This window comes from Haematobia irritans, chromosome 4 (genome assembly GCF_050003625.1).
Source record: "Haematobia irritans isolate KBUSLIRL chromosome 4, ASM5000362v1, whole genome shotgun sequence".
NCBI lineage: Eukaryota > Metazoa > Arthropoda > Insecta > Diptera > Muscidae > Haematobia > Haematobia irritans.
This window is the reverse complement of record NC_134400.1, coordinates 94964687-94977412: the sequence shown is the minus strand read 5'-3', so window position 1 is coordinate 94977412 and position 12726 is coordinate 94964687. Positions and strand designations below refer to the sequence as shown.

General features: G+C 33.1%; 1 protein-coding gene and 2 long non-coding RNA genes across 4 annotated transcripts in view; 1 reads left to right on the top strand and 2 right to left on the bottom strand.

Annotated features, from left to right (window-relative positions):
- Positions 1-12726, bottom strand: part of hoka — a 37040-nt gene extending 24314 nt beyond the window's left edge. The window contains exons 1-2 of the mRNA XM_075306440.1: positions 12590-12726; positions 9124-9207 (exon numbers count right to left, since the gene is read on the bottom strand). Of these exons, the coding sequence (XP_075162555.1) occupies positions 9124-9207; positions 12590-12635 (130 nt within the window). The 5' untranslated portion in view covers positions 12636-12726. The remainder of the gene's footprint in view (positions 1-9123; positions 9208-12589) is intronic.
- Positions 3581-7511, top strand: LOC142236177 (uncharacterized). Its single transcript, XR_012721927.1, has 2 exons — positions 3581-3770; positions 7095-7511. It is a non-coding gene; the product is annotated as an uncharacterized LOC142236177 (long non-coding RNA).
- Positions 4403-5882, bottom strand: LOC142236234 (uncharacterized). Of its 2 annotated transcripts, none has more exons than XR_012721951.1 (4): positions 5667-5882; positions 4953-5029; positions 4793-4885; positions 4403-4722 (listed from the first exon to the last, which is right to left on the bottom strand). It is a non-coding gene; the product is annotated as an uncharacterized LOC142236234 (long non-coding RNA). The 2 variants fall into 2 exon arrangements; XR_012721950.1 differs by having other exon boundaries at positions 4953-5026.

Sequence of the window (12726 nt, the reverse complement as noted above, 5' to 3'; positions counted from 1 at the left end):
TTCTGGGTCGTGGTGAAATTCTGACTCGATCTGAGCATGTCCGTCCGTCCGTCCGTCTGTTGAAATCACGCTAACTTCCGAACGAAGCAAGCTATAGACTTGAAACTTGGCACAAGTAGTTGTAATTGATGTAGGTCGGATGGTATTGCAAATGGGCCATATCGGTCCACTTTTACGTATAGCCCCCATATAAACGGACCCCCAAATTTGGCTTGCGGGGACTATAAGAGAAGCAAATTTCATCCTATCCGGCTGAAATTTGGTACATGGTGTCACCATATGATCTTTAACAAACATGCAAAAATTGGTCCACATCGGTCCATAATTATATATAGCCCCCATATAAACCGATCCCCCGATTTGGATTTCGGAGCCTCTAAGAGAAGAAAGTTTCACCCGATCCGGCTGAAATTTGGTAAATGGTGTTAGTATATGGTCTCTAACATCTATGCAAAAATTGGTCAACATCGGTCAATAATTATATATAGCCCCCATATAAATCGATCCCCCGATTTGGCTTGCGGAGCCTCTAAGAGAAGCAAATTTCATCCGATCCGGCTGCAATTTGGTACATGGTGTTAGTATATGGTCTCTAATGACTATGCAAAAAATGGTCCACATCGGTCTATAATTATATATAGCCCCCATATAAACCGATCCCCAGATTTGACCTCCGGAGCCCCTTGGGAGAGCAAAATTCATCCGATTCTGTTTAAAGTTGGTACGTGATGTCAGTATATGGTATCCAACAACCGTGCAGGAATTGGTTCATATCAGTCTATAATTATATATAGCCTCCATACAAACCGGTCCCCAGATTTGGCCTTTGGTGCCTTTTGGAGAAGCAAAATTCATCCGATCTGGTTGAAATTTGGTACGTGGTGGTAGTATGTGATATTTAACAGCCAGGCCAAAAGTGGTCCATATCAGTCCATAATCATATGTAGCCCCCATATAAACCGATTCCGAGATTTGGTTTTGGAGCCTCTTGGAGGAGCAAATTTCAGCCGAGTCAGTTGAAATTTGGTAATTGTGGTAGTATATAGCAGTTAACAACTATGTCTAACTAGGTCCATTTCGGACTATAGTTATGTATATCCCTCAGATAAATCGATCCCCAATCACACAAAAATTGGTCCATATCAAGTTCATAATTGTATATAGCCCCCATATAAGCGACCCCCATATTTCAATTCTGGCTCTCTACCACGTATGGACTAACTCACAATTTAGAAAACGATGTTAAGAAGTTTTAAGATACCACAACCCAAGTAATTCGATTGTGGATGACAGACTTTCGTAGAAGTTTCTACGCAATCCATGGTGGAGGGTACATAAGATTCGGCCTGGCCGAACTTACGGCCTTTATACACGGATGAGAAAGACTGTTTTTCATATGTTTGGCTATAAACATTATATGTTTGGAACACAATATTTTTGAGTGCAAGCATATAATGTTCATAAACTAGCATAACATGTTTGGGACATATATGTTAATATGTTGGAACATATTATGTTTGGGATATAAAATGTTTGTAAATATAATATGCTTGGATGCAAACATATATTAATTTAGAAATAGCCTATAAACATATATGTGTTTAGTAGCTTGGAGCGCTATTTAACAGGGAGCGATATTGAATTAAGTTGGTGGTGGTTGCTTGTTATTACAAAATTAACATTTTATTTTTCCTTGGACAATTGATCAGCTACTTCTTTGATCCTTACAAACTGTGTGGTCCGCTGTTCGAATCCCCGTCCGGCAAAAGGTAAAATTAAAATAAAAAAAATCATACAATTGAATAATTTCTTCTACAATGTTTGTATTACAGAAAAAGGTGCTAAGAACTAAAAAATCTCGTGGAAGTGAGAAAGATATGTTCACATAATAACATATTGTTTTTTGGAAGACAACATTATTGAATTTGGATGCAAAAAAACAAAATGTTTGGAACTTAGACTACCCAAACATATATTGTTTAGACCAATATGCTTTCAAACATATTATATATTGGAAGAGATCAAACATATAAATGTTTGGGCAATACCCAAAAATATATATGCTTGAAGCAAAATATGTTTGGGAGTATATGTTACAGAAGCGATTTTTTGTGAGCGTGTACACCACGACTCAGAAGATAAATACTTTATAGGCTCTAAGACCAATAGTTCGGTGTGTTTCAAATGGAATGGCATCCTATCGTTGAGGGTACAAAAACTGTAACAAGCTGGACCACCGGTACCAGTCCTGTGCACCCTCAAAAAAATCGCTACTGTAACATATATTTCCAAATACTTCAATTATATATTTTCAAGATTTGTCAAAAAAAAAAACACAATATTGCTTGTATTGTTCAAACATATTATATTTTACCTTAGGCATACACTGGTAAAAAAACATTTTTAATGATATTTTCGTTGTGTGTATACATTTTTTAGGCGTCCATTGGTAACTTCCATTTTTTACTTGCAGCTTTCTATCTCGGTCTCTATTTCTAAACACATATATGATTATAGGTAATTTCTAAATTAATATATGTAATTTCTAAATATACATGTATCCACACATATTATATTTAAAAAAATTTATTATCCCAAGCATAATATGTTCTAATATATTAACATACATATATGTCCCAATTTATATTAGTTTATGAACATTATATGCTTGCATTTAGAAATAATGTACCAAAAATTGGAGTCATTGGCAAGTTTCATCAATTTCAAGTTGGACTATTGTAGGCACGCAATTGCGAAATAATATCTTTCTTTCTAGTTTATGTTACCAAATTTTTATTAAGGACTTAAATATTATCTAAATGTCAATATGAAAATGTATATTCTTTGTCGTAGCTACATATCCACGATATGAATTGAAATAAAAGTAAATTATTTAACAGTAGAGTTTATTTCGATTGTTACTGCAAAAAAGAGAAAATCAGATTGGTTACATTTTGCTCCTCCAGTAGGCTCTGAAAGACACATCTGGGGATCGGTTTATATGCGAGGGGCATATATAATATGAACCGATATGGACCTATATATTGGCGAAATTTCCTCTTCCAGTAGGCCCTAGAAGTCAAATCTTCACTGAAAAAAGCTTGCCCGATTCCGAACCAAAGGAGCGCAGAATAAAAGTAAGGATATCTAGACATAGTACTAGGAATAAAAAATTTAGTCGTTTTTTTTCTGTTTGTTTCCTTCACGTGTTACCAAAGTCCTTTAAAAACGTGTACATTTCCCAATTCAGACTCAACTTCAAGTACACACAGAGAAGAGATTGGTTGGAATTCGGTTGTATTTATGAACATTCTACATTTTGTTTTTACATATATGTTATTATTTATTCTGACTGGCAACCATTTGGTGAGATTTTCAACAGGTTTTCTGTCGTGCCACAAGATAAATGGTTGTGACAACCAAAACTACCTCCTTTGAAAAATTTTGGTTCAAATTGGTAGATACGACCAACCGTAAAGAGATTTCTAAACTATCATTTAGTAGTCACAATTTTCATATGGTATTCACAACCTAACGTCATTTCAAATGTTTTTTAAATGTCATTTTATAAATGAACATTTATTGAAGAAGACAAATGTATTGTATTGAGAATGTTTTATAACAAAAGATGACAAAGCAAACAAATTGTGAAAGTGTGACAAAAATATCGAATCTTATCTGCTCTTTACCATGGACGGGATCGACACACAGCATGAAGGATCTAACATAAGAAGAAGATGTTTCCAGAGGACAAAAAAATCGAAACAAAGGTTTGTATTGGGAATAAATGTTTATGGAATAAGTCCATTAATAATTCTGTGGTCACAACCCTTAACAGCCTAACTCGAGTTAGGACACAATTGAGTTATTAGCACATTCGTATTCAGCGTATCTAAATTTATTTGCTTTAAATTTTTCATGTTTGTATCTCTTCTAGGAATCTGTAGCAAAGTTTTCCAAAAAACACCTCCTGATTTTCAGTGAAGATTCAAAACCTTAAACTCCTGTACTGAAAATATTGCAAAACAGACTTAGGCTGTTATGGGTTGGGACCACACCGAAAAAAAAGTTTACTATTGTTTACGAAAAATGAACTAACCCATAGTAAGAATGACCATGATTTGGCGCCAAAGATTTTTTTCATCTAGATAAGTTCATGATTTTCTTATAAATAAGTTTATGTATTGCATCGTATTTTAGTTCATTCTTACTACGCTGTGGGAAGAATGTACTTACACTCATTCAAAATATTCCTGCTATCCGGAAAAATGAACAAGTTTTTGGGAATCCTATATTTAGAAATTGGTTTAAAATAAACTGTTTATCAGTATAATTTTCAAAGAAGTAAATAAATTGAGGAATTAAAGGTACAACAAGCCTGTATACAACTAAGAAATTTTTCGTACAATATAAGACAATTTTTCATAACTACCAGTATTTTATTTCAAAAAATTATTATTATATTACATAAAACTATGGCTTATGATATACAATAAAAGAAATGTTTTTATTCGTACGCTGTATGCTGTTACTTTTCGGTATTTAGTAATTGCTTCTTCAAAAGAGTAATATTCTATGTTAGTAGAATGAAACTAATTAATATCAATTTCCATTTTTTATCCATATGAAAGATATATGCCATAAGTTGCTATTTTCATTTCATTTTTGTCCAATTTCACCGATTTCGCTAGTTTTTGTTGTGTGGATTTGCGTCATAAGCCTCTGAAGTTAAAAAGGTATATAAAATATAAAAATATTATCAAATTCTATGGTATTTTGATCTTTAACTTACAAGAGAATTTTCTTAGAGCAAATAGGGATATCAGCTTAGTTAGCATTAAACAGTAAGAAGATTCCAAAAAATACCATTAGATTTGCTGTCATCCTGCAAATGAAAATTATTTTTAATAAATAGAAATTTTGGCTTTATTACAAATGGACGAAAAACTTACCACATTGAAAAAAATCATCCAATTACTACATTAGTGGAATCATATCCATGCACAAATGGGACATTTTTGAAATCCTTCTCAGAATATAAATGAAATAAAAATATTATAAAATTAGATATAATTTCCAATTGTCAATATAGCATTTAGTATTTATGGTGGATATTAAGTTCGAGTTTAGTGGCTAAAATCCCAATTTTTCATGATTAGTTTTCTTTAGAAATACATGGGAACAAAATTGAACCGTTTTTGTGTTCATTTAAAATTTATATCAAATTTTTAGTAATTTGAGGTCGCTGAATCCAAATTTACACTTATTTTTTTAAGAGCTCGACTTTTTGAGATATACGGTTATGTTCAAAATTAAGGCACTTCCGCTATATATATTGGAATAACTTGAAAACGATTCATCATATTAAATTAAAAAAAACAGCGTTCTACATAAGCTTAAAAACGATTTTCTGTTCTTAATCGTGTAATCCATTTAAAGAATATAAACTTAATAAAAAACTTGTTTCGAGCTATTCTCCATCAAGTTATATTTAAATTTGCATCGAAGGGGTATAATTTTATACTTTTCTTACTGATTTATTTCTGATTTTAGCACCTAAACTCGAACTTAGTACATACCTTAAGGACTCGCTATAACATAAAAATATAGACGCAAAAAATTGTATTGTGATCCAGATGTAGAGTAAATATAGATCATTTTATTACCACTCATTATGAATATTTTTATGTAAACCAATTTAAAACCGCACTGATTTTAAATTATTAATAGAAATATACAGTTTCTTAATATGTGATTTATTTTAGAGTTATTTATTTTTTTATCAATATAAAGTGTTTTTGTTTTCTCTTACATCACACCATTCACTTATCAGTTTCTAAAATGTTACGAAATAAATGTATTTTTATTAATAAACACAAATACCGCACGCAAGCCCAAAGACAATAAACTCTAGGAAGATAGGAGATTGGCTACTGAGGAGATCAAACCATTTACCGTGTTAGTTTCATACTCGAACCAAATGCGTATACGACAAGTATTGACATAGCATTAAAATGCAAATAAAAAGAAATTAAGTGCACGAAATAAATTTCCATAAAGGGGAAAATGTAATTTTTTTGTTGTTGCCTAAAATGTAACATTGTTTCATTAAGAAAATTAAGTTTTTCATTTAAAAAAAAGGAAACGAAAAACAAATAAAAAATTACGAACATGTATAGAACTAACGTGGTAAATGCAACATTTGGTATGACGCAAGCCAATTTCCTATCTTCCTAGAGTTTATTGCCTTTGCGCAAGCCCACCACGTGTGCGCTTCATAAATGCATCAACAGAACTGAATGCACCAATAAAACTCAAAGACACAAATAGTCATAAAGGACACATATGTAAAGAAAAACAACTCCACACACACACACATGATCCCTTTCTGATCTCGCTATTGCAACAAAACAACTATCACCACAAAAGATACCAACAACACACATTCCATAACATCATCGCAATAACAAACACAAACAAAAAAAAAAAGATGATGCAATAATTTCATAATTTCTTCTCACTTCAATTTCCAGTATCACGTTTATTGATTAGTTGGTATTCTATCTATAGAATAAGGTAAAATATATTCAAAATTTACGAGGAATCCATAAAAAATTATATACACCCGTCAAGGATTAAATTAACTACTTTTTATTCTACTTTATCTAAAATGTTCAATGTGAGGAAATATACTCCAACTTATAGTAAAAACCGAAATAAGCTGTAGGAAGCCGCCATACGAATCGGTACTGTGGTTAAGTTAATTTTTACTACAAAATTTTTTTTCCATACAAAAATTTTTCTTAGTAAATTGTCCACATTTCGTAGTAAGATTTTTATATTGCCTATGTCTTTTTATAATACAATCAACGTTGCATTAACTATTGTATTGGAAATTTATTTAAGGAAAAATCCGTCCCATTTCGTAGTTAGTGAACTAAAAAACATTTACTGAAGTTTTATAAGTTTTCCTTTAGCTAAGTTAATTTTCGCAGTGGTTACGAAAAATGAACTATATTACAGTAAATTTTTTGAACTATGTGGAAGTTAAACTGGTCCTAAAATTAACAAGACACCTTTTTTTCTGTGCACAGATCTCCTTGAAGTTTGTGGTTCAGCTTGGATCCTGTCTGATGCAAATGTTTGTAAAAATTGAAATCGCGGACAAGTTGAAATAAAAAACAAGAAAATCAAGTCTAAAATCGGCAAGTAAACAAGTCAATGCAATTTCCCAAAACCGCATTTTTTCCCTCTGTTCAAAATTTCACGTCAATTGGAGTAAAACATTGAAGTCTATGAGAGTTGTATCTAAATCTGAAACGATTTCAATCGAATCTAGGTGATTTAATAAATACATGTCCTCAGTGGGATCTTTTAATTAAGCTATGGGAAATATAGTATTCAAAAAAGTTGCATACTATTAAATGCATACTATAATTTAAGCTTTTATTACTTTTATGACACTATTTATCAAAATAAAAAAAAACTATTTGTAGATACTCGTATACAAACTGCACTTCTTTCATTTGAACATTGGTAAATTTCAAATTGGGTGTGGGTACCGTTATTTAGATAGTGGGACCAATTTTTTTCGTAATGTATTCCGAAAGTTGATCGACACAACCGAATGGTGGTACTTACAGTAGAATTTATTGGTTGACAAAATCAACTCTGCACCCTAAAAAAAAAATCGCTTCTGTAACATATACCCCAAACACATTTTGCTTCGAGCATATATATTTTCAGGTCCAAACAAAATATTGTTTGTATTGTTCACCTTAGGGCATACACTGGTAGTAAAAAATTTTAATGAAATTTTCTTTGTGTGGATATATTTTTAAGGTGCCAATTGGTTACTTCCATTATTTTACTTGCAGAATACTCTCTAGGTCTCTCTTTCTAAACACATATATGTTTATAGGCTATTTCCATATCAATATATGTTTGCATCTAAGAATATTATATTTACAAACATTTTATGTCCCAAACAAAATATGTTCTAACATATTAACATATATGTCCCAAACATGTTATGCTAATTTAATATTGTGTTAAACAATTTGAGTTCCAAACAGTCTTTTTCCCAAACATGTTATGCTAATTTAATATTGTATTAAACAATTTGAGTTCCAAACAGTCTTTTTCGTCCGTGCACTGAAAAAAAAGTATGCCCGGTGCCAAAGATTTTGTCTTTACTTTAATAATTTTGGTATAGATTACGAGCCAAAGAAGCGGAGAATTCAAGTAAGGATATCTTTAAGATACAATTCTCTTTTAAATTTGGGTTTTATGTACTTGAATTTTTCTGAATTATTAAAGTCAAGTTGACCTTAGCCCGAAAATTTTTTCTTTCATGTTATGATACCCATTTTTAAGCCAAATCACTTAATTATAAGGACAACATGACTTCATTGAAAAGTTTGTCGACTTTTGGACAAGAAAAAATTTTTATATTAGAGAAATGTGACTTCTACGCTAAGCAAAATTTGCATTCGTATTTTAAAGACATGAAATCTTTGGCCTCACGACAATATTTTTTTCAGTGTGTGCATGTCATGTAAGTTCTCCTTACCATCGTTCGATTGGCATGACCGAATTATTTGGGAGACACAACTGCTAACTGATAGTAGCTGCAACTGCCAATAGGAGGTTAGCAATAAATTCGATCATCCCAACCAATCTGTGTTCTCTGTGTAGACATTATGCTATGTTTCAAGTAAACAACGTCTTTACAATAACGCTTTTTTAAACGCTTGTTAGCTTTAAAGTCAAAATACAAAAAGTCAACAAATTTGAAGACATGTTCATTAATTTTGAAGAATTTTGAAAGCCATGTTGACCTTAGTCAGATAAAATTTTCTTTCATGTAAAGATATCCATTTTGAAGTTGAACCACTTAACTATAAGGACAAAACGTCTTCATTTGAAAGTTCGTCGACTTTTATATAAGAGAAATGCGCCTTCTGTGCTAAGCAAAATTCGCATTCGTGTTTTAAGGACATGAAATCTTTGACCTCATGTCAATAATTTTTTTTCCTTTGAAGCGTATCGAAATGTTGATCTCATGTTATGTCTGTAAGTTCCTTGAAAATAAAGTTTTTACAGAAATGCTCTGATACTTACTGAAATATCTGCGGGTTAGTGTTCTGCGACCACGCATAACGCGACGAAGTCCTTCGGTTTCCTGTGTGCAGCAGGTGAAGAGAACTGAAAATATATAATATTAATGCCATGGGAATTTTTTTTCTTACAACTATTAATAATGATAGGACTTTTAGAACAGCATGCAAAATTATTATGAGTTATTCGATGTGGTGTTCTATGTAGAAAATCTCATCAGTGCCAATCTCGTCGGTATTACCAGATGGTAATAATTTTTTGCATATGTTATGTTAGTTAAATGATCTAAACAACGGGAACAAATTATACGCAAATAAAACATACAGATTTACTAAATTCGTACTTCTTCATTATTTCTTTAAATTTGTAAATTATACTACAGCAAAAATAAAACCCTGTGCCAAATTTCAGGACAATTGCAGTTAAAGCGCGAGCTGTGCTTTGCACACAAAAATACATGGACAGACAAACAGACGGACATCACTAAATCAACTCTGAATTTAATTCTAAATCCATCGGTATACTTAATGGATCTCAGAATCAGAGAATGAAACCGCCGAGTCGCGCCGCCGAGTCGCGCCGCCGAGTCGCGCCGCCGATATCAGTCGCCGTCTACCATTTTTTGCCTGTCGACGCCTCCGCCGAATATGTCGACTCACTTCGATCCAAATTTAGCCGCCAATTAATCAAAAATATCGATTTAAATCAGAAAAATGTATATATAATAGTCGTATTTTTTCAACATTTTGAACACAACCAATCATTTTAAAGCTGCTATAATAATTTTGCAAAAATGTAGCTCAGAAAATTAGAATGAAAAGTAAATTTGTTTGTAGGATTGGTTGTACAACTAATCTCATTACTTTAAGTTGATTTTATAATGGATAATTGTCCGCCGTCGAATGGACAAATTTATATCGGCTTAGCGTTTTTGTTAAATTGGCCACTTGAGGCTCCGAATCACAAAATAAAGTCAAATTAAATAAAAACAAGTATATACGGCCGTAAGTTCGGCCAGGCCGAATCTTATATACCCTCCACCTTGGATTGCATAGAAACTTGTACTAAAGACTGTTATCCACAATCGAATTACTTGGGTTGCGGTAACACATAACACCGTCTTCTCAATTGTAAGTTAGTCCATACGAGGTATATGTTAAACAAAAAAGGCAGATTAAATACGTAAATAATTCAGTTTGACCAAATTTTCTATAAAAATAAAATTTTGACAAAATTTTCTATAGAAATAAAATTTTGTCAAATTGAACTATTTACGTATTTAATCGACCTTTTTTGTATGGACCGTATGGACTAATTTACAATTGAGAAGGCGGTGTTCAACAGACGGACGGGATCGTCTCAGAATTTCACCACGACCCAGAATATATACTTTATGGGGTCTTAGAGCAATATTTCGATGTGTTACAAACGGAATGACAAAGTTAATATACTCTCCATCCTATGGTGGAGGGTATAAAAATGTATATATAATTGTCGTATTTTTTTCCAAAATTTTGAACACAACCAATCATTTTCAAGCTGCTAAAGGGTGATACGGTCAAAATTTGGTCAATATAAACTTGACGTATTTCTTTCAATTTTGCATTTAAAAAACCTGAACACCCTCATTTTGAAGGTGTGTGTGTGTAGAATGTTGCTCCTATTTTGATTTTGGAATTCACTCTTCAGTTGTCAAAATGCCGTCCAAGCAAAAAAGCAGCGTATCAAAATTTTGTTCGCGCATCGCGAAAATTCGAGCTACTCGCACGCAAAGCTGTCAAAATCGCTAAAAGTTGCCAAATCAACCGTTACAAATGTAATTAAAGTGTTTGGGGAACGTTTGTTGACAGCCAGGAAGTCTGGATCGGGGGGAAATCGAAAACCGGAAGCCGCTGAGACGACAAAGAGAGTTGCCGGTAGTTTCAAGCTGGGTGTATCGTCTACAACCGTGCATCGAGCCAAAAAACGAGCCGGACTATCGACTTACAAGAAGGTAGTGAATCCAAATCGCGATGATAAACAAAATACGACGGCCAAAGCGCGATCCCGGAGGCTGTACACGACGATGCTGACGAAGTTTGACTGCGTGGTAATGGACGACGAAACCTACGTCAAAGCCGACTACAAGCAGCTTCCGGGACAGGAGTTTTATACGGCAAAAGGAAGGGGAAAGGTAGCAGATATTTTCAAGCACATAAAACTGTCAAAGTTCGCAAAGAAATATCTGGTTTGGCAAGCCATCTGTACCTGTGGCTTGAAAAGCAGCATTTTCATAGCTTCCGGGACTGTCAACCAAGAAATTTACGCGAAAGAGTGTTTTAATAAACGTCTGCTGCCTTTCCTGAAGAAACACGGTTGTTCCGAACTGTTTTGGCCGGATTTGGCATCTTGCCATTACGGTAAAAAGGCCATGGAGTGGTACGCCGCCAACAACGTGCAGGTGGTTCCCAAGGACAAGAACCCTCCCAACACGCCATAGCTCCGCCCAATTGAGAAATACTGGGCTATTGTCAAGCGGAACTTAAAGAAGACCAAATAAACTGCTAAGGACGAGCAGCAGTTCAAGGCAAACTGGCTTTCTGCGGCGAAGAAGGTGGACAAGGTGGCTGTACAAAATCTGATGGCAGGTGTCAAGCGTGAGGCCCGGCAATTTGGATTTGGAAAAGCGAAAGCCTATCTGAATATTTTTCCTGAATTTTATACTAATTGAACTTGAAAAAGAAATTTAATTTGATTTTTTAAATAAACGATTTCACCGATTTACACGCGTTTTCCCTTGACCAAATTTTGACCGTATCACCCTTTATAATAACTTTGCAAAAATGTAGCTCAGAAAATTTGAATGAAAAGTAAATTTGTTTGTAGGATTGGTTGTACAACTAATCTCATTCCCGTCGAATAACTTTAAGTTGATTTTATAATAGATAATTGTACGCCGTCGAATGGACAAATGTATATTGGTTTAGCATTTTTGTTAGATTGGCCACCTGAGGCTAAAAGGAATTACTGGGAGTGGGGCTGAAACTGATTTAGTAGAATATATAGATTTTCAATTTCACAAACAAATTCATCGTACTCGTTGCTCACAGTAATATTATTTATATGATGACAACCGTATTTATTGTCAAATACAAAACAACAGCTTGTTTTATTACCTCCTCTCTATTCTGTTTGAATCATTGAGTCAGCCATTCATTCATTCATTGGCTACACATCATCATGAGTAATTTCCTTATCTTATCTCAATAAAATGAATAACTGAACGTAATTTGAAATTATTTCGTATGACTTTTTTGGCACATCGTAAGGCACAAGATATGATTAAAATATCGTTTTGTTAATTATTTCATTAGCACAAAAATACCTAAACAATGAAATCATTTGCATGCTGCTATTTTAGTCTTATTAAATGTCTTTTTAATTTATTATTGACCACAGTTTTTTGTTAATTATTTTCAATTAATCTTACTTAAGAAGATCACCAAATATGTTGAACTTTTTTTAATAAGTTTCATTTTGAAGTAGCTTTATTTTTTTCGAAAAATCTTAAAAAATAGAGTTTGTTATAGTAGTATCGATTGTAACTGTTTCAAAGTCGTTTTAGCA